Here is a 21,689-nt window from a genome sequence, read left to right on the forward strand (position 1 = left end):
ACATATAAAATGTGTGGGCTTTAATGTTTGCAAATTATATGTCAACTTTAAAGACTCATGTTTATGCCACTGTCCTGTGACCATGCCTCTAACAGTGTGCATTTTCTCGTTCATCTTTCAAGTCACAAATGATGGCACATAATTTACACACTCCAGCACACATGCACACGGGAGTACACACACATACTCTTATCTTTTGTATTCTACACTGGCCTTGAACTTGCTATGCAGCCAAGAATGTACATGAACTCCTGATCCTTCTGGGATCCAGGGCTGCCCCGCCGTATCTAGTCTTTCCTTTGTGCCTGTATTAGATCAACCTATAGGAAATTACCAAATGTTCAACATTTTTGACCTATAAGAATAAAAATCCTTATGGTATAAACGAACAGGTTTTTAGTGTTTCTGGATTATCTCCTTTTTTTTTTTTTTTTTTGGTTTTTCGAGACAGGGTTTCTCTGTATAGCCCTGGCTGTCCTGGAACTCACTTTGTAGACCAGGCTGGCCTCGAACTCAGAAATCCGCCTGCCTCTGCCTCCGGAGTGCTGGGATTAAAGGCGTGCGCCATCACGCCCGGCTGGATTATCTCCTTTGATTACATTTTCTGAGCTGGGTGTTGAGCAACATTCAACAGGAAAGGCTGTAGGTGAATATTTTGTGTTACCTGCCACTCTACAAACTGATATTTTAACCTTTTAAGTGTCGGGCTTGTACCTTATTTTTAAATTACTTGCATGTTGTAGTCGCCTGCACCTGTCTTCCGCAGCTGTTTACACACTCCTCTGCCCAGAGCTCTGCTCTTTTATTATGGGTCCCAGCACTTTCCACATCAATTTGTCTACATTTTCTAGCCCTTAGCTAAAAAAGAGGAGGAGGAGGAGGAGGGGGAGGGGGAGGGGGAAGGGGGAGGGGAGGGGGAGGGGGAGGAGGAGGAGGAGGAGGAACGCTAAGTACTGGTCACTTCAGGAACACAACTGTTAGGTCTTAAACCCAGGACAAGGGGCTAACTACTGTGCTTAGTTAACACCTCAAAGCGAGCCTGGCCCCTGGTTCTCTTAGCATCTGTCTGTGCTTACTACTTAACAGGTTCCTTGCCTTAGTCTGCCCCCTACCCTAACGTCTCCAGTCCAGGGACTGGACTGCCCTTCTCTTAGATGCCCTTCCTCATATAATCCAACCATGGATGACCTAGCCCCTTTTCTCTACCCTTTAAACTCCTGGCTCTCCTCTCTCCTCCTACTTCTCCCACGTGACCAGGCTCAAGGTCACGGTCAGCCCTCTGGACTTTCCCAGATGTCTCTTGCCTCTGGCTATGCTTTCCCTTTTCTGGCAACGCTCTCCGCCAACAAACGGAGGGGCAGTCTTGTCCTTTCTTTTTCTCCTCCTCCTCCTCCTTTTTCCTCTCTCTCTCTCTCTTCCCTCCCCTCCCCTCCCCTCCCCCCCTCTATCCCAGCATAGTCCCTTGTACTTGTTTTGCATCCAACAAACTTTCTCAAAATAACACAAAGGACCGGTAACTGTAAAGTTCAGCAGTCTTTCAAAAAGTTCGAAACTAAAACACTGCCTGTCTCAAATCTCTTATTATGCCATAGTCTAGTTTAGACTAGTTTAGTCTAGTTTAGACATTCATGCCCCCACGTTTTATGTTTCCACACTGGGACCTTTTAATGTGCTCTAACCCAAAACAAAAACTGTAGCCCCAGGTGGTGGTGCATGCCTTTAATCCCATCACTCTGTGGGCAAGGTCTGCTTGGTCTACATAGAGAGTTCCAGGACAGTGAGGGCTACATTAGTGAAACTTTGTCTCAAAAACGAAAGACAAAAACAAAACGGGAAATTTAGCTGTGTGTGTATGGACTCTGAAAACATAGTTCCCTGTGCCCGGTAAATAAGTCCCTAAAACACAACCCTAGGGAACTTGAGATCCCGGCTAGTTAATTAAAAATCTAAGCCAGTCGAGAGTTTGGTCAAGAACTTCTCACAGGTCTGCGAAAGACAAAGGAATCATTAACATTCTTAAAGCCAACTGCGAAATGAAACTGTAAATCGTAGGAGCCGAAAGAGCAACGTGATTCTGCAACGGAAAATGGTTAAGGCGCACCCTAGTTCCTGCCTGGGAGACAAGGTTAGGGCAGGCCACAACCCGGGGACAGGGGCGTGGTGATGCAAAGGCGGACCCGACAGAGGGCAAGCCTGGAGGAGCCTGGCTGGGGCGGCCAGACGAGGGGCGTGGCCAGGGAGGGCGGGGACGAGGCCCGCGGCGATGGGGAGGAGGCTTAGCGACGGCGGAGGGCAGGTTTGCGCGGCGGCCCACGCTCGCTCCCGAGGCGACTCGGAGTCCGGGCCGCGCGGGGGCGACCTGCGTGCGCGCTCGGGCCTGTGACCCGCTCGGGGATGGACAGCGGCTCCGTGGCGGCCGAGCGGCCGAGGCGCACACCCGGTCGCCAGCGGCTCCCGTCCTCTGGCTGCGGAGTTCCGGCGCGCCCGGGCGTCTCCACGCTGCCCGGTGGACGAAGCTGGCTGAGGCCTCGCGGACGGGCGGCCCGCGCGTCCCCGCTGCTGTTCCTCCTGCTCGTGCCCTCCCCGCGCCTGGCCGCCACCGCCACTGCCACCGCCCCGCGTAGGACGCTGGCTGAGCGCTCGCGCCCGGGGCTCGTCCTCCCCGCGGCCGCGCTCGGCGCCGGCAGGAGCGCGCTGGGCCGTCTGCGGCTGGGCGCCCGGCGTGTGGCCGCGCTTGCGAGCAGCAGGAGAGGTGAGGAAGGACGGAGGGAGGAAGGGACAGCGGGTCACACCGGTGACAGGGCTGTAGCCACGCTGCCAGGGCGAGGGTTCGAAGCCCAGAGCCCGGGTGGCCTGGCTCCGGATGACACGCATACTCGGGGCTGCCCTTGCACACCTGTTGGAGCCAGGGAAAAGTGGAAAAAGTGCTAGAAGCCGGTGCATTCCGGACCGAGGGGCGTAGATCCCTGAATGAAGAGATGACATTTCGTTTTGATTCCAAACTATTGATTCATTCATGGCCCGCTGTCGCCCATTCTCTGCCTGGCACTTTACTAGCTGTTTAGGGTAATTTGTTCAACAAAATCTTTTCTTTCCGGAGCTTACTTCAAGCAAGATATGCAACAGGTGTTTTTCTATATGAATACGCACTTATCTATGTTAATTTTACGTGTACTAATTTGACAGATACTATAAAGAAAAATAGAGGCTTTATGTTTACACTTGAAGAACTCTGTGCGTTTAAACTGAGTGACCAGAGCTTTGATGTGTCATTTGGGTAATTGAAGGAGGCGAGGGACACCGCTGAACTGCATAAGAAAGTAAACTAGCTGGAATGTGCTCACCGTAAATAGTAGATAAAATCTTATCGCACAGGCTAATCAGCAAACGTGGCATAATTACTTTTTGAGTAACCTGTTTCTGGCCATTAGTGGCCATATGCACCCACGCTTTGGTTTTCTGTATTTTTTTTTCTATGGGAATTACCTGCATCTAAAATTTAAGAATACATATGGCTAGAGAAGAAACTCCTAATATGAAAATTAGGACGTTTGAAAAATGAAGGACGCTTTATATGCAGATAGGAAAATGAGCAGTGAGCTTTATGCCTGAGTCTTGTAGGATTGGGAATTGGAGATCTGTCTGGCTTCTTATTCCCATAACTTGCCATCCTGTGTGCTCTTTTAATTGGTTCTGCCTTGAGACCAGGTGAGAACTCTGTAGCCCGAGCTGGCCTCAAACTCACAGAGAGCCCTCGTGCCACCTAAGTGCTGGGACACCCCTGCTTGCTGTAGTTTTCACAAGCTGTTGCCTGCCAATATGTTTGCTCATAATTTATGGTTTGGGAGCAAAGGAGGGGGTTCTTTCTCATTGTGTTAGCAAGATAGTGCCTTTTTAGTGTTAGGCTCCGTACATCTTACACCGCAGAAACACTAGAAACTTTCATGCCCCCTTTTAAAGCCATCAGCACTTTGCTCCTTTATTCTTGGCCCCGGGTTGTTAGTTTGGCTTTGTGCCTGAGGTCCACAGTGGGACATATCTACCTCAGGATGGTGTGCCTTGAAATTTTGCAGCTGGTTTCTAGCCTATTCAAGGGTATCTTTGGACTTCTTTTACAGTTATGGATTTTAACGCCCTTTGGCTATGGCGAAGGAAGGTCTCCAAAAAGGAGAATGACTCCTTACATTCTAACACTCCTCAAGTTAATGTCTTTCTGTTGTGATTCCTGGGAATTCAGAACTACTGGGTCCTCATTGTTGTCTTGACAGAGCAAGGTGGCATTCCCTTCCCTCTCGGGTGGAACGCCCATTGGGAAGTAGCCAGCCCTTTTCCTTACTTTTTAGAAGCCAACTTTCTTGAAATAAGCTTGCTATTTCTGGTGCCAGTTGTTTCTGGAAAAATGAAAAGAAAAAAACCATTTAAGCGTGCCAACCACTGCTAGCAGTGGTGGTGTATGGGCCCGGGGACCTAACTCCGTAAATAAAGTACTCAAGCAGGAGGACCAGAGTTGAGGTCCCCAGAGCCCACATAAATACTAGGCTTCACAGTGACCTGACTCTCATCCCAGCACTCAGAAGGTACAGTTGTGGGTGATCTCTAGCAGTAGCCACAAGCTCTGGGTTCAATTGAGAGATGTTACCTGAGTGAATATGGTACAGATTGATCGGGAAAGATGCCAGACATTAATCTGGGGTGTCTATAGGCAGGCACGCATATGGTACATATGTACACGTGTGACTGACCGTGTGGGTGCTGGGAATCGAACCAGGATCCTCTGAAAGAGCAGCCGGTGCTATTAATTGCTGGGGCTTCTCTCCATCCCTTGTTAGGATTGTGTCTTAGTCTTAGTGAACAGACACCATGACCAAGGCACCTCTTACCAAGGGCAACATTTATAAGGGCTGGCTTACAGGTTCAGAGGTTCAGTCCAGTATTATCAAGGCGGGAACGTGGCAGCATCCAGGCAGACATGGTGCAGGAGGAGCTGAGAATTCCACATCTTCATCTGAAGACTGCTAGCAGAAGACTTGCTTCCAGGCAGCTAGGATGAGGGTCTTAAAGCCCACACCCACAGTGATACACCTATTCCAAGAAGGCCACACCCACTCCAACAGGCCCACACCTTCTAATAGTGCCACTCCCTGGACCAAGCATATTCAAACCATGACAGCTTGCTTTTGTTCTGCTGTGTAGATACAGTAGAGTGGGGATGACGTTAGTGTTTTAAGTCCCCGAAGTTGCTATCTCATTAGAAACAAGGAAATGGAGGCTACAGTGATCCTGCCATTCACTGTAGGCGTTTCTCTACCTCACAACCTGGTGGACAATTAACGTATGTGACAGGGGTCACATATCAGATGTCCTGCACAGCAGCTATTTACATTATGATTCATAACAGTAGCAAAATTACAGTTATCAAGTAGCAGTGAAATCACTTTATGGTTAGGGGGTCACCACAACATGAGGAACTGTATGAAGGAGTCACAGCATTACGAAGGTCGAGAACCACAGTCCTAGACTCATGTTTTCAAGCACTAGGCCAGGGGGATCGTCCAGCTGAGGGCTAAGATGATTGCGGCCACCTAGGAGGGCCCCTTGAGGAGCGCTTTCATTTATGCAACACTTGTTGAATTCAGTTTGCTTTGTGTTAGACGGGCCTTGGGGATGGGTGTGGGGGACTCTTCATAATATAGATCAGGCTGGCCTCAAACTCCCAATGTAGCCAGGGATGACCTCCAACTCCTGAACTTCCTGCTTTTTCCTTTATGCTGGGATTTCAAATATGCACCACCACCCTTGGTTCTCTATGGTGCTGAGCATCAGATCCAGGGGCTCGTGTGCACTAGGCAAGCACACTATTGACTAAGCCTCACCCCCCACCCTAGACAGTCTTCCGGTAACCTTACAGAGCGGCCTCTAGTCCTGGACTAGATGTGCATGGTCGTGGAAAAGGCCCAGGGTAAAGTGAGTTCAAACCCATGAACAGGTTACTTGAGAGGGTCATAATCTAGGTCCGACGTGTTGTTACAGTTTAGTTACAAAGTGTAAAATGATTCCTGGCTTGTTGTGTGGAGGGCCTTCTGAAAATGCTAAACTGAGGGTCAAAAGGAAAGCAGCCAGTGTGACTGGGAGGAAGAACTCTTCATAGTAGAGAGACCAAAGCCCAATTCAAACCAATGAAAAAGCTGGCTCAAGAGAGACTGGAGCTGGGCATGGTGGGCCTGCTTGTGTGTGCCTTTAATCCCAGAAAGGTAAAGGCAGACAGATTTCTGTGAGTTTGAGACTAGCCTGTTCTACAAATCGAGTTCCAGGACAGCCAGAGCTGTTACACAGAGAAACTCCGACATTGGGGGCAGTGGAAACACTTGCTGCTCTTCTACAGAATGTGAGTTTAATTCCTAACACCCACATGGCGTGGCTTACAACTGAATTTGTTTGTTTGTTTGTTTGTTTGTTTGTTTGTTTGTTTGTTTTTGAGACAGGGTCTCTATGTAGCTCTGGCTGTCATAAAATTCTCTGTGTATACCAGACTTTGAACTTATAGAAATCCAACTGCTTCAGCCTTCCTTCTGCTGGGATTAAAGGTATATACCACCACACCTGGCTATAAATATTTTTTTAAGTAGACAAAACACTTAGGTAGACATTCCTTCACAAAAAATAATCCGGATGTCCAATAAGCACATGAGAAGATAGGACGCAACATCATTTAAAAAGTGCAGGTGAAAGCCACAACAAGGTACCGTTTGTACATAGTAGGATGGTGATAATTTATAAAGCAGACATCGTAACAGGAGTTAGCGAGGATGTGGAGAAATTGGGAGCCCCCTTGCCTGCTGGTAAGTAAGAAAATTGGTGAGACCTCTTGAGAAAGAATGTGGCAGCTCCTTAAACGCAGTTCAGTTCCCAGGGATACACTCAAGAGGACGGAAACAATGGCCAGAGGACCATTCAGGAGAGCCACAAAGTGTAAGCAGCCCGCATCCTTCAGCTCCGAAGTGGATGAACACTGGTGATGCTGTACCATGGAGTATTCAGCGACACAGAAATAAGTGCTGGCACGTTCTGCCATGTGGATGACCAATAACCATCATGCTAAGCCCATGTTTGACTTCATGCATATGAAATCTACAGAGTACGCCGACAGCAGGGCCTAAATCGATCTCTGATTGTAGTAATGAAGAGTGCGGAAGAAGGTTGGGTGCTGGCTCAAGCCTGTCATCCCAGGATTTGGGAGGCTTATGAGGCAGAGGTATCACTGGGTTTGAGGCCAGTTTGTTGCAGGTTGGTTTGGACTGCAGAGGGAGACCCTGTTTGACACAGATGGCACATGGCTGAAAGGTACAGTTTCTGCTTGGGATGGAAAAAGTTGATGGGAAAATGAGTGAACTACTCTAACTATACAAGAAACAACCGGATTTCATACTGGGATACATCCTATGTGTGGCTTCTGGCACTGCGCTAACAGGGTAGGTTTCTGTGGTATTGAAACATAATGTGTAGCCTCACATGGCTTTTGCTTACTGCTGAGTTTGATCTTAGCTTCCCTTCTTTTCTAGAGCTCAGCCTGTCTGCTAAGTGCCGTCAGCTGGAGCACAGAAAAGAGAACTTGCCCCTCTCTGTGAGCCGGCAGCTCTACTTTGACACCCACGCTCTGGTGTGCTTACTTGAAGCAAATGGTAAGTCCCCTGCCCCACTCCCCCAACCTTGGATCAGTGCAGCTGACCTAAGTGTTTCTCCTTTTAATTTTTAAGCCTTCAGGAAGTTTTTGGTTGGGGTTCTGGTTTGCTGTCTGTTGCTGTGGTAACCACCATGACCAAAACTAACTTGGGGAAGGAGAGGGTTTATTAGGCTTATATGTTACAGTCCATCACTGAGGGAAGTCATGACGGGGAACTCGGTAGGAACTGAACTTGAGACTGGTGGAAGAATGATGCTTACTGGCTTGCCCCCACTAGCTTGCTCAGCATGCCTGCTTAAGTAGCCCAGGCTCACTTGCCCAGGGATGACACTGCCCATAGTAGGCCTGGCCCCCTTAGATCAATTAGCAATTTGAAAAACGCCCCCACGGACATGGGGTTGTGTCATGGAAGCAGTTCTTAAGGTTTGTGCCCTCTGCCCAGGTGTATGGAGTTGAGAGACAAAGCTAACAAAAGCCTCTTTGTTAAGGAGAAAGACACCCATGTATTCTAGGCTGGCCTCAAACTTACTGTATAGCTGGGGGGTGACCTTGAACTCCTGATCCTCCTGCCTCCACTTGGGATTACAGACATGTACCAACTTACACAGTTTATGCAGTGCTGGGGAATAATACATGCTAGGTAAGCACTGTCTTAGTCAGGGTTTCTATTCCTGCACAAGCATCATGACCAAGAAGCAGGTTGGGGAGGAAAGGGTTTATTCAGCTTACACTTCCACATTGCTGTTCATCAGCAAAAGAGGTCAGGACAGAAACTCACACAGGGTAGGAACCTGGAGGCAGGAGCTGATGCAGAGGCCATGGAGGGATGCTGCTTACTGGCTTGCTTCCCCTGGCTTGCTCAGCTTGCTCTCTTATAGAACCCAAACTACCAACCCAGGGATGGCACCACCCACAATGGGTCCTCCTTCCTTGATCACTAATTGAGAAAATGCCTTACAGCTGGATCTCATGGAGGCACTTCCTCAAGGGAGGCTCCTCTCTCTGTGATAACTCCAGCTTGTATCAAGTTGACACACACAACCAGCCAGTACAAGCACCTACAAATTTAACTGCTCTCCTCACCCCGTTTAAGGACGGTTTTTGCTTTGTCAATACAATGGAGACTTTTTAAAATAGCCTCTCTCTGTTGAAGACAGTAAGTACATTTTTGCTTGTTTTTGGATTTGCTGGTGGTTTTGTTTGTTTTATGTGTGTTAACTGTGGTTGTGGAGGGTTCTTCTTTCCAGCACGTGGTTCTGGGGATAGAACCCATGTCTTCCGTCTTGACACCAAGCACCTTTCTGCTCTGAGCCATCTCATCTGTCCCATGTTGGGTTGTGGTTTGGTTTTGTGTATGTGTGTTCGTTTCTTTTCCTTTTTTTTAATTTTTAAGCTTTGTTATATTTTTATAAACGTATGTGGGGAGGGTGCCCTCAGATGCCGGAATAGGGCATGAGATACCCGGGAACTGGAGTTGCAAATAGTTGTAAGCTGCTGTAAAAGGGTGCTGGAAACCAACCTCAGGTCCTCTGGAAGAGCAGCAGGCTCTCTTACCCAGGGACAGAAAGCTAAGCAGCATAGGACCTGACTTCAGATCCCTAGCGCCCGTGTAGACAGCCAGGCATAATGATGAGTCTGTAACTCAGCATCAGGAGGGGAGACAGAAGAGCTCGCTGGCAGCCCTCTGCCTGTGTAAGCAAGCTGCAGGGCCGGCGAGAGGCCATACCTCAGAAAAGTAAGGTGGAGAGTGACTGAGGAAGGCCCTCTGCTATCAACCCTTGGCCTCTCTATAGGCATGCACACGCATGTACTCATACACAGACCAAATGGCTGCCCTTGGTTCCCTGAGCGTGCACTTGGAATATAGGGTATGATCTTATAATTAATACTCAGAGAACTATGCTGATTACTACTCTGTTATATGCCACATATATTCTCCATATCAGGCTTGGAATTAACATAGAGCATTTAAAGTAAACACGCCTGTGTTTACTTCACTGAGTTTATCCAGTCGGGCACATTCATGTTTGGAAAGCTTCCGGCCGTAGGTGAGCTGCAGTGGTCGCTGCCTCAGGCAGACACCCTGGCTCGCTGTGTAGCTGTACGAGTCTCACCTGCCCTCCCTCCTCCAGCTTCTGTTGCACATCTGCACCACAGACATAAAAAGAATACCAACGATCCTTTTGATATCAAATGCAGTAAGGTAGATAGTATGTAGTGACATTTTTTGAGAACTCTGGAATTCTGGCTTCTTTTTAAAAACACAGAAATATGAGAATGTGCTCTCCTTTTAATCCCAGGTGTGGAGACACGGGACTGCTTCAGACTGTCCACAGCAGCTGACTGTGATTTGCCTCATGCTCTAGCAGAGGCGTGCTTTTGCCAGCCTTAGATAATTTCTGCACCTGCGTGACATTTGGAATTCTGGGAACTTTTCAGAGGGTCTATGAGTGCTAGAGCCCGTGTAGGTGGTATTGGTGGTTTGTTGCTGGTTCAGGGGGTTGGTGGTTGTTTTTTAAGTAGCCATGGTCAAAGAAGAAATGAAAGGAAAGAAACTAGATTCAGGGATTTTCTTAATTCCTTTCTCCCCTCTATCCTTGTTTCTCTTCTATCTGGTGTTAGGGGGTGAAACTGGGGGGATAACGGGTGGGAAAAAGAAGAGCCCACAATGTAGCAAAAATCAGCTGCAATAGTGGGCTTTGGAAAAATGATCAAACACTGTGTGATAGTCTGTTCAGCTTTTCTCATCGAATGAAACAGCAGGCCTTTTCACCAAATTGTCTTTTTCAGGCTAGAATGTAAGAGAAAAGTAGAGATGAGAAGCAGGTACATGTAGCGTTGTGTTGATAAGCAGAAATGTTCCTGCTTTTCTTGATTCGGAACCTGAGGACAGCATTAGAGATGAACCTGGCCACTGAAACACATGCGGGTGTTTCTGTTTCATCTATCTTTAGTTACCCTGCCTAAGCTCTGGGAATGGACCACACTACCAGCCCCCACCCAGCTTCCCTTGAATCCATGAATAAAAGACACACTCACTTTTCAACTTGCCTTTGGACACAATTTCTGGGCGTTACTATCTCCTGTCTGGAAAAGTGTGCTCTTAACAATATTCTTTTTTTTTTAATTATGTATTTTCCTCATTTACATTTCCAATGCTATCTCAAAGTCCCCCATACCCTCCCACCCACCCACCCCCACTTTTTGGCCCTGGCGTTCCCCTGTACTGGGGCATATAAAGTTTGCAAGTCCAATAGGCCTCTCTTTCCAGTGATGGCCGACTAGGCCATCTTTTGATACATATGCAGCTAGAGTCAAGAGCTCCGGGGTACTGGTTAGTTCATAATGTTGTTCCATCTATAGGGTTGCAGATCCCTTTAGCTCCTTGGGTACTTTCTCTAGCTCCTCCATTGGGGGCCTGGTGATCCACCCATTAGCTGACTGTGAGCATCCACTTCTGTGTTTGCTAGGCCCCGGCATAGTCTCACAAGAGACAGCTATATCTGGGTCCTTTCAGCAAAATCTTGCTAGTGTATGCAATGGTGACAGCATTTGGAAGCTGATTATGGGATGGATCCCCGGATATTGCAGTCTCTAGATGGTCCATCCTTTCGTCACAGCTCCAAACTTTGTCTCTGTAACTCCTTCCATGGGTGTTTTGTTCCCAATTCTAAGAAGGGGCACAGTGTCCACACTTTGGTCTTCATTCTTCTTGAGTTTTATGCGTCTTAACAATATTCTTATGTCCTCTCCTCCCACCCACCCTAAACCGTAGTTGCTCAGATACATCCCTGACCCTGATAAACATCCCTGACCACCCACCTGTATCCTTCTGAGTCTGGTTGTTTCTGTGTGCTCGCCTAGGGTTTACCATTCAACAAGCAGAAATCATTGTGTCTGCACTGGTCAAGATCACAGAGACCAACATGAACATCATCTACAAAGACATGGTCAGCAAGATGCAGCAGGTAACGTAGGCGGGGCCGGTCAACGTGGGAGGGGGAAATCCAAAAAGAGGGTATTACCTGAAAAATTACTCAAACCATTTTTTAGATGACAATCTCTTGAAAAGTGTGTGGTCATTTTAACCATAGTTCGGAGGCTAAAATGGTAATAAAAATATTTCATCAAAGCCGTTTAGTTGGTCATTATGACTTCTGCTTGATGTTCACTGTGCCTGCATTGACTCTTCCAGGCAAGCTCATGTTAATGCCTGGAGGCATGGACAGGACTGTAGGGGACAGTGTCCTGACCCTGCAGTCTCCTTCCCTCTAAAGCTGTGGCTTACTTGCCTTCGCTGTAGACGAGTGTTCTTCTTACCTTCCCACTTTGGAGCAGAGGTGACCTTCCCAGCCTCACACACTGCTCTGGTTTCTTTTTAGCCCTGTTACCAGATAGAGGGGAAAAGCGTTGGGTTTGGGGGCCAGACTAGATCCCATGTGCCGCTCTTCTCTTTTTCTAGGAAATCGCTCTCCAGCAGGTATTATCTAAGATTGCTAACGTGAAAAAAGATATGGTCATCTTGGAGAAGAGTGAGTTTTCAGCCCTCAGAGCAGAAAATGAGGTAAAACTGCACAGCCACGCATAGCATTCTTCATGTTAAGACATTAAGCTGCACACACCTAGAAGGGCACAAGAAATAACTCACAGTGACTGTTCAGAGTGTGCACTGCTGAGCGCAGCAAGATGAGAACATTTCCAGCCCTGGAAATCCTGCCCAGCCTCCTGCCAGTTCCTCCTCTCAGGAGGAAACCACAACCCTGGATGATTAAACCTCCACTGAACCAGTCTTGCCCATCCTACACCTCTGTTTGATGGATGCCTTGCAATAAGAGAACTTCTGTTTTCATTGTCGATGATGCTGTATTAATATGCACATCATCCTAATGTGTGGATAGGAGGACTTCCCAGGCTGCAGAGTTAGGAATAGGTAGTTATATAAAATACCCCCCTTCCTACCAAAGACAAATAGATAAATAAGTAAATAGTATTTCCTTTTAAGTTTTTTATGTTTAGGAGCGGTTTCCCTATATGTATGTCTGTGCACCACTTATGTGCACTGTTCACAGTGGCCAGAAAAAGGTGTCAGATTCTCTGGAATTGGGGTTACAGATGGTTGTAAGCTACTGTGTGGGTGCTGGGAACCAAACCTTGGTCCTCTTAACTACTGTGCCATCTCTCCAGCCCCATTTTTTTATTGTGTATATGTACGATATGTGTGTGTGTGTGCATGTGTGTGTATGTCATGTGTGTGTATGTCGTGTGTGTGTACATGTCATGTTGTGTGCATGTGTGTGTGCATGTCATGTGTGTATGTGCATGTGTGTGTGCATGCCATGTGTCTTGTGTGCATGTGTGTGTACATGTCATGTGTGTGTGCATGTCATGTGTGTATGTGCATGTGTGTGTGCATGCCATGTGTGTGTGCATGTAATGTGTGTGTGTGCATGTGTGTGTATGTTGTGTGTGTGCATGTGTGTGCATGCCATGTGTGTATGTGCATGTGTGTGTGCATGTCATGTGTGTGTGTGCATGTGTGTGGGCATGTCATGTGTGTGTGCATGTCGTGTGTGTGTGTGTGTGCATGTGTATGCTGCACAGTATTCAGAGGATGACCTTGTGGGGCTGGGTTTCTCCTTCCACCTGTCCATGGGTTTTGGAGATCGAATTCAGGCCATCAGGCTTACATGACCAATGCATTACCCACCGAGCAATCCCACCAGCCCACTTCCTGTCTCTTTAAAGTGTGGTGTGTGGCTTAGGGGGCGCGTTGTCTTGGCATCTTGCTTTCATCTTTAGTCTTAGTGAAGCCCTGTACGGAAGAGCCATTTGCTGCCTGCTGAGTTACAGGTGTCCTTGAACTCAGCTCGTAGAGGGCAGAATTGGCAGAAAGGAAAAGGGAAGGAGAAATTAAAAGAAAGACAGGGTCCCTGAATGCAGATGTGTGTGTCACAAACAGTTGTTACTCATTTGATGTGACCCACCAAGAGGACATCAGACTGCTCTCCCAGTCTGCACATGCATTATGGGATGACTGTAAACGGGGTTTTTGTTTGTTTAGTTGGTTGGTTTTGTTTTTAGAGTTTTGAGACGAAGTCTGACTTTATATAGCCTTAGCTAGTATTTGACTTTATAGACTTTATAGTCTAGGCTAGCCTTAAATTCATTGCACAGTCCTCCTGCCTCAATGTCCCGAGAGCAGAGAGTGCAGGCTGCTCTACCCACCCAGCTCAGGTGGTTCCGTGTTGTGTATATAGTCACATTGTGGTCATGAGGGCATTGGTGAGCTTGGGCTTAAATGTTTACTATGATGTGTGTTTTGTGGTTTTCCTCTGTCACGTGTCCTTGACTTTTCTTCTTTTTACTGTGTTTTTTAGAAAATAAAACTTGAACTGCACCAGTTAAAACAGCAAGTGATGGTAAGTTCCTTTTCCTGTCCTCTGGCATATATGAAAGTGAAAGTATATATACTTATTAATAGATTAAAGTCATAGGTACAATATAGGTGCTGGAAAACTCAGCTCTATGTGGAAATATGCAGAATATACTTCCAAAGCACACGCCAGGTGATGTTTTGACGACCCGTGTCTGTGGCCACATTTGTTAAGAAGATTGCATTGTGGGAATATTTTGCTTTCTTAAGATACGGTCTCCCTGTGAGCAACTCCGGCTCTCCATCTCCCTCTGTGTCTCTTGCATGTGGGAGCTTACAGGCCTCTGCCACCAGGCCTGCTAAATCATTGTAAACCAAAACTCCTCTAAAGTAGTAGCCTTGGGGATCCTTGAGACCCGTCTAGGAGAGGGTGGCTCTGTAGGATTCTATGCGGGTTAGATGGTTGCTAGCCCGGCTGTTGGTTACTTCAGGAAAGAGCAGTGGTGTTAGAAAAGATGTAGATGAGCCTTAGTGAGAAACCTTCTGTTGACTATTTGTTCCTTTGGTCCATCTTTACTTTCTAAAATGCTCTAGATAATTTTATTCACACATTCCACGAGGAGGTCATAAGCAGTTGAGCCCTACCGGTAGTGCTGACATTTGGGTCAAAGGGGACTGTGCAGATAACCACGAGGGCTAGACACAGAGCTGATTTGAGATGTGGCTGACCCTGAGTCCCAGGACACCAGGAGGCCTGGCTCCATGTCTCTGACCAGCTCCCATGGGAGAAGCAGCGGGCAGTCCCAAGCTTAAGTCTCAGAAGGCTCAGATCTCTTACCATGGCTTCTTATTCTCTTTGTCCTCTGCCCTCTGACCAGGATGAAGTGACCAAAGTCCGGACAGATACCAAATTAAACTTCAATCTAGAAAAAAGCAGAGTAAAAGAACTGGTATGTTCCTTTATTAAAAGTAAATCATTAATTTATTTCTTTTTAGACTGGAATGCTTGTTGAAGTCTTAATCTTATATGCAAGACACAAATATCATTAGACACTTGCCCGTTTATAAGAGTTCACAACTTGATTTTAAATTCTAATTACATTCTAGATCAGGATTTAAATTTAGTTTCAAAAGTAACATTTAAATTAAAACGTCAAACAGAATTTGAAATTTTTATTTCAAAGGTAATAGAGTATATGTTACACAGACGTTTATAAGATAGGTATACTCAGTCATAATCTAGTAAATGCTGATTTAATCCCCACAGCCCTAACTTAAGTTAGCTGATTTTCTGACTTAGGTAATATTACCATAATATTACATTCTACATTGAACTTTGATAAAGCTTATTTCTACATTGTCTTTTAAATGATATGAGTAGTCATGTGTTTCAATAGAAAAATGCGTTGTTCTGGTGGGGTTGGTTGGTTGGTTTTTGTTTTGTTTAGCTTTTTCACAGTTCTGAGACTCAGACTCTAGGCTTCATACTTTCTACTGTGATACCAGTGACACAGAACCCCCAACCCCTCACCCCCACACACTCTCACTCTCTCTCTCTTTCTCTCTCTCTCTCTCTCTCTCTCTCTCTCTCTCTCTCTCTCTCTCTCTCTCTCTCCCTCCCTCCCTCCCTCCCTCCCTCCCTCCCTCCCTCCCTCCCTCCCTGGGCTACAGTACCCCTCCACACTCTATTGACTTTTTATTCCTGTCTGAGTTCTCCCATCTTCTTGCTCAGACCCTCCTTAGCTTGAGTAACATTAATGATACCTTTGTTACTTGTGGCGTAAGAAGGCTAGGGCGTGTGGAGCGTTTTTTGCAGTAGCAAGACACGGCTCCCATGCAGAGGAGACCGCACAGCTCTTCCTGCTCTGGTCACTGCTGAGTTCGTCTTCGGTCCTTGTGTCCCAGTGATGCCTGAAGCCAGAACTCAGACAAGTGTGTGATCACATCTGAACTGCCTCGCATTTCAGTGGTTATATTGAGCTTTGTTACCCAGAAAAATGGCTGTCTCTAAAGTGATGCTGTGGGGTCACAAGGATCTAGTCACGTAGCCTATGGAAAGCTTCTGTGACCTCCTTGACTAGTGTCTAAAAGAGAAACTCTTTGCTAGGTTTTGCTGTAATTCACTTGGTTTAGGAAGGTAGTGACGTGGTTGTGCATAACCGGGGTGGAAAGAAATATATCTCAGAGACTGGGAGAGCTCCAGGGCGTAAATAGAGATGTATAAAAAGTAGAGGATTTACCAAGGGAGGGAGCCGGCATCAGTGCCCTGAAGCACAAGGCAGGGCTGCGTGGTACCTCTAATAAATGTCTGAGCTCAGTAATGCAGACACAGACAAGGGATTGGACTTCTTTATCTTTTTGGTAAATTAGGACTAAGGTTGTGACTCAGTGGAAGAGCACTTAACTGGGCATGTGCAGAGCTCTGGGCTTGATACTCAACACAGCCAACAAAAAAAAATAGGCTGTGGTGATATTTACAGCAGATTTCTACAGCTGGTCCAGAGGTCCAGGAGATAGAGCCACAGACATGTCGTTTTTCAATCGTGACATTGTGGAGATGTAGGCCTTTCTTTTCCCTGAGTATTTGCGAATGCTGTGAGCATAAAGGGGTACAGAGCATCCAGCTGCACTCTGCCCTCTGCTGATGCTCTGTGGAATTGCACTGATCTGAAACCCAACTTACATAATCAGCTAGGTTCCTTAGTCACGGGCTGGTCCTTAGTTCAGGGTTCCGGAGTTCAGGGGCGTGTTTTTACTTCTGACCACTGCATTTTTCCATTGATTGCTCCAGTAGTTTGAAGACAATATTTTATAGGTATAAATTTTTAGGTACTGGAAGGGCATCTAACATTTTTCCTGATAACATTGTTGTCTTTAAACTACAGGTTGTACAGGTTGCCCTTTGCTAAGTTAGATACTAATGCTCATTACTATGGGAACATGTCTGATTTTTATTTAATTGTCAACAAAGCAGTACTAAGTCTTTTTCCTAGCATTAATAGCTAACAGCTTTCAGGGACGCTGTGCTGCGGTTTCCCACAGCAGGGATTCTTTTGTTTGTTGTTAAGACAGTCTGGGATGCTTTGCTGGATCTCGTGTATCCATGTTATTCTTTACAGTGGTAATATATCTTGTTACAGAGTCATATTTCTTGAGCTATTTTTTTCCCAATATTTTATTGCTTCTATAAATGTCAGTGATGTCTGTCATACTTCTAGTTATGGGAGTATCATTCCTAAATTAAATGGTGCTCCTCCCCTTTATCAGCCCTTCCAAACCCGAAGGCACATAGATCTACACTCATATTCATGGGACTCAAGAAATGCTGTTCTAATAGTGGGCAGGACCCAGTGATGTCACAGCCAAGAGATTAAAATAAATAAATAAATAAAACAAGAAAGAGAGAAGAGAAGTGGAAAGGGGCCACATACCACACCATCAATGCCTTGGTTTCTTTCTGGTGCTGTGAGAAACACAGCCAAAGGCAGCCTGTGGAGGAAAGGGTTTATTTCCGTTTACATCCTGTAGTCACCATTGTAGGAAGTCAGGGCAGAGACCTGGAGGCAGGAGCTGATGCAGAGGCCGTGGAGGGATGCTGCTTACTGGCTTGTTCCCCATGGCTTGCTCAGCTTGCTTTCTTAGAGAACTCAACCATCAACACAGTGAACTGGGCCTTCCACATCAATCATGAAAACGCCCCCCCAGGCCAGCCTGGTGAGCCATTCTCACAACAGAGGATCCGTCTTCCCAGTGACTCTAGCTGTGCCCAGTTGATATTAAGGCAGCCACACAGTCAATGAATATAAGAAGCTTAAACTTCAGAGAAAGAGCAGGCGGGCTACAGTGATCAGGGTGTCGGTCTCCTGTTAGATGTTCCAGGAAACAGTGAGGACTGCGTGTTTAAGGCACCGGAAAGATTGGATGAGACTCTTAAGTATGCCACATGTTTGTTTCAGTACTCGCTGAACGAGAAGAAGATGCTGGAACTGAGGACTGAAATAGTGTCGCTGGTAAGGACTTAGGTTGGCTTTTCTGCTACTGTTTTCGTCTTTGCCTCTCCCTGTGCTTAGTTTTTAACCAACGTCTGGCATGTCACAGGACAACGTGCACATTTAGTTTGGGATCTTTTTCTTTGTAAAATATATGCATGAGTTACCAGTTACCATGAATAACAATTTTATGTGCATAATTTAGTATCATGCTTTAAAGTTGTGTGTGTGTCTGTGTGTGTGTGTCTCTCTGTGTGTGTGTATGTGTCTCTGTGTGTGTGTGTTTCTGTATATATTACATAGCTTAGCAGGAGAGTGTGTCTGTAGCTTATGGGATGGGTGATACCCATATTGTGTTGCCTGCGGCCTGTGCTTCCAGATCATCTGTAAGACAAGAGGACCTTTCTCTGGGATGGCTTCATTTCCTTATTACTTGCCCACATTGGTATCCATAAGAAACTACTTGTGCTTGAATTTTTAGTAAAATGTTCTCAGTGTTTTTACGCATCAGGATAACAGCCAGGGTCATTGCCCACTGAGGGTTAGATGTGCTGCCTGGAGTAGTCTTATGTTTGGAGAAGGACATAAATCAGTCCCTGGTAGCTGTGCCTCATGTTAATAAAATACTTGACGTCTGACCTGTGAAAGAAGACAGCCTGGAATGATGTGACTAGAATTTGTATCAAGACAGCACTGTCGCTGTCAGATCTAAGGCTGTGTTCATTTATCGGCAGAACTTTTGAGTCCACCATCCCCTTCAGGGGCTAGCCAGGGACCACACATCAGTCCCATCAAGGCCAGTCTGGCCTCCTAATGCCACAGCAGCTTAAGCAGTCTCTGGTTCTCAAAACCTTTTACATGTAGGTCATTACCCTTGAGTCTCTGGGTAGCTCTTACAGGGCAAGACCAGTGATGGGCTGTTGGTTTGTTTCATTTTTAACCCCCTTTTTCCAAACAGAACAAAACTGAGACAGGGGACATTAAGGGCCCTGGGCAGTACACTGTGACCTGAGGACATCAGAGCCAAGACTGAGTCCCAGCTCCAGTTCTCAAACCAGGACCACTCCGCACTGAGAAAGAGCTCTGAGTCGGAGCACCAGGGACCCCAGCGGTACCCACAAGACTCTAATGTTCTCAACCTCTTTGCTTTAAAAGCATGCCCAGCAAGACAGAGCCCTGACTCAGACAGACCGGAAGATAGAGACGGAGGTGGCTGGCCTCAAGACAATGCTGGAGGCACACAAGCTTGACACAATCAAATACTTAGCAGGTAAGGCGCTTCACATCCAAGTATTCCAAACAGTTGAAAAGAACGTGGTCATTGTCCTTGAGCACGCGGAGGCAGGCTGCACGTGGCATTGGCCGACGTTTCTCCTGCTCTCACGGTCTTGTCAGCACACCCTGCGGTTACCAGTGCTCGGGCCTCCTTTACCTTGCAGTTCTCTTCCTTAGTACTTAAGACATCATTGTACTTTATAACTGATGGGACCTTACCTTTGTGAAGATGCTGTCCTTTCTCTATGGTTTAGGGATTCCAGTGAAGACGTACAGGAAATAGCATAGAATTAGAATGGAAAGCCTGTGTTCATCGTCCTTCATTGGTGACACTTTAGGGGGACCTGTGTGTGCACCTGCAGAGGCAGGAGGGTGACATGGCTTCCTTGCTGTGTTTTGCAGGGTCTCTCCCTGAATCCGGAGAAAGGCTGACTGACGCCTGCAATCCTGTATCTGCCCTCTGCCCCCCACCCATACACACAGAGCAGAGCCAGCATTTCTGGCTTATGTGTGCAGCTTCTCACAGGGGTTCTGGGGATTCATACTCAGCTCACAGTTACGGAGCCATCTCTCCAGCCACAGGGCAATCTTATAGAGACGCTGTTTTTGCTTTTGTAATTTTTAAGCCAAAGAAGGAATACTTTCGTCAGTATGCAGTTTCCAGGTTCCTGACTGGCCTGAGAATGGAAGAGCGGCATCCTTACTCAGTAGCCAGCATCCTTACTCAGTAGCCAGCATCCCTTCTCGCTTGCCCTCTAAGTGCCTTCTGACACCTGACACAGTACAAAAAGAAACCCCCTTCAGGGGCTAACAGTGTTCTCCGTTGTTCTTTCTTACAGGGTCTGTGTTTACGTGCCTAACAGTAGCTCTGGGATTTTATCGCCTGTGGATATAATAAAGTGTCTATTTAAAGAAATTTTCGTTGTTTTGCCATAAGAGTACCAGATTGTTATCCCACCCACCCAACTCCCCCCTTTTTTATTCTTGTTTCAAGTTTTAATCCTAATTTGACTTCATGCATATTATTTATTTCTGTGCAAACTGTGGATCCGTAACCAAGGTGAAGAAAATCGGGATTTCTGTGATCGTTCTCCGGAGCATCTCTGTTTAGTTGGCTTTTTGGCTGAGCCGTGTGGATGAGCCACACTTTCAAGACTCTTTTCAGGCAAACCTGCAGTATTTGACAAAAAATAAATACTGTATTCTCTACAGCTTTAAGTAGTTTGTAAGGTGGAGAACGTGGGAAGGCATTTGGAAAACAAGGTAGCTTTAAGTCTGAAGAATCATTGGAATCAGCCCAGATAAGCAGCCCTTCTGTGCCTGACCAGCAGCCCCTCCCCACGCAGTCTTGCCTCTGCTGCAGCAGCTGCAGTGTTAATGATGCAGGACTCGCCACACTTTAGGGGCCTTTGTCTCTGAGTTCTCATTGTCTTTGTAACATTGTTAATGTGCCTTGCAACTGGAAGTCTGGGTACCTAATGAAACTTTGTGACTTTAGCACAAGTTCTCTTACTGCTGCCATGCCTGCGTTTCTGGTTTTGAGACAAGGTCTTGCTTTGTAGGCCAGGTTGGCTTTGAACTCACCATCCGGCTTCAACACCACCATGCCCAGCCTCTACCTTTCCGAATGCTAGCCTTCCCTCTCCCTCTTCTTCCTCTTCCTTCGCTTCATGATGTGGGAGTCTAACACCACACTCCTGGCATTACCTACCTAGAAATCTTGTAATTCTTGGAATGAAACCCTGCTTCAGTGTGTGGTTTAGAGTGAACTTCCTGCTGGTGTCCACCTGCTTTGCCTAAGATGACAAGCGGCACTTCGCTCCTATGGGATATCTAGACAGTGTGCACTGCTTTTAGAATGAGTACACCTTTCCATGTGAGCAGCTCAGGTTGTCGCTTGCCCAGTGAGAGAGCCCCCGTGCTTGGCAGTGGCCTCCTCTGCATTGACTTCTTCTGTGGTAGCAGACACCCCCACAGCCGCCTCAGCTCTCCCTTGGAAACAGATAGGTCCTGGTGCAGCTGCACTTATTTTGGAGAAGTGCGTTCTCTTTTCCTCTTTAAATTGCTGGCACTCGGATGAGAGTGAGCATTTGGGAAGCAGTGACACTCGGGGACCCTTCCTGGCTTGCCCCACACAGGCACAAATGCACAAGCTGGTGCACATAGTGCAGAAACCACAAGAGACCGCGCCATCGGATTGGTGGAATAAATCAGCCCTTGTCACTGTTCCAACCACACTGCTAAAAATAAAAGCTACCTTTTGTTCCTTGGCTGTAATTTCCAAGTTTGAGAAACCATTAAGTTCTTGCCTCATTAGAAAACATTTGCGTAAAAAGATTCTGAGCCCCACATATTATGGAAATCGAGTGCT

General features: G+C 46.7%; 1 protein-coding gene across 2 annotated transcripts; it reads left to right on the top strand.

The window, feature by feature from the left end:
- Window positions 1–2,250: 2,250 nt before the first annotated feature.
- On the top strand, window positions 2,251–20,234 carry Mcur1 (mitochondrial calcium uniporter regulator 1). 2 transcript variants are annotated; one of them, XM_029468426.2, is made up of 9 exons: window positions 2,251–2,752; window positions 7,560–7,679; window positions 11,546–11,649; window positions 12,144–12,245; window positions 14,059–14,100; window positions 14,933–15,004; window positions 18,011–18,064; window positions 19,199–19,313; window positions 19,721–20,234. In XM_029468426.2, exons 1-9 carry the CDS (start codon window positions 2,395–2,397, stop codon window positions 20,047–20,049), a joined length of 1,296 nt encoding a protein of 431 aa, XP_029324286.1. In that variant the 5' UTR covers window positions 2,251–2,394; the 3' UTR covers window positions 20,050–20,234. The 2 variants fall into 2 exon arrangements, with proteins under 2 accessions (XP_029324286.1, XP_021036398.1); XM_021180739.3 differs by having other exon boundaries at window positions 2,254–2,752; window positions 20,158–20,234.
- The last annotated feature ends 1,455 nt before the right edge of the window (window positions 20,235–21,689 follow it).

Source organism: Mus caroli, unplaced genomic scaffold (genome assembly GCF_978045245.1).
Source record: "Mus caroli unplaced genomic scaffold, Mus_caroli_1 scaffold_15, whole genome shotgun sequence".
In the NCBI taxonomy this organism is placed as follows: Eukaryota; Metazoa; Chordata; class Mammalia; order Rodentia; family Muridae; genus Mus; species Mus caroli.

Bases quoted from the DNA above. Each gene is read 5' to 3' on its own strand.
- Mcur1 (XM_029468426.2), top strand. From the start codon at position 2,395: ATGGACAGCGGCTCCGTGGCGGCCGAGCGGCCGAGGCGCACACCCGGT. The intron at 12,246-14,058 runs GTAAAACTGCAC...TGTGTTTTTTAG, and splicing joins CCCTCAGAGCAGAAAATGAG to AAAATAAAACTTGAACTGCA. The intron at 19,314-19,720 runs GTAAGGCGCTTC...TGTGTTTTGCAG, and splicing joins CACAATCAAATACTTAGCAG to GGTCTCTCCCTGAATCCGGA.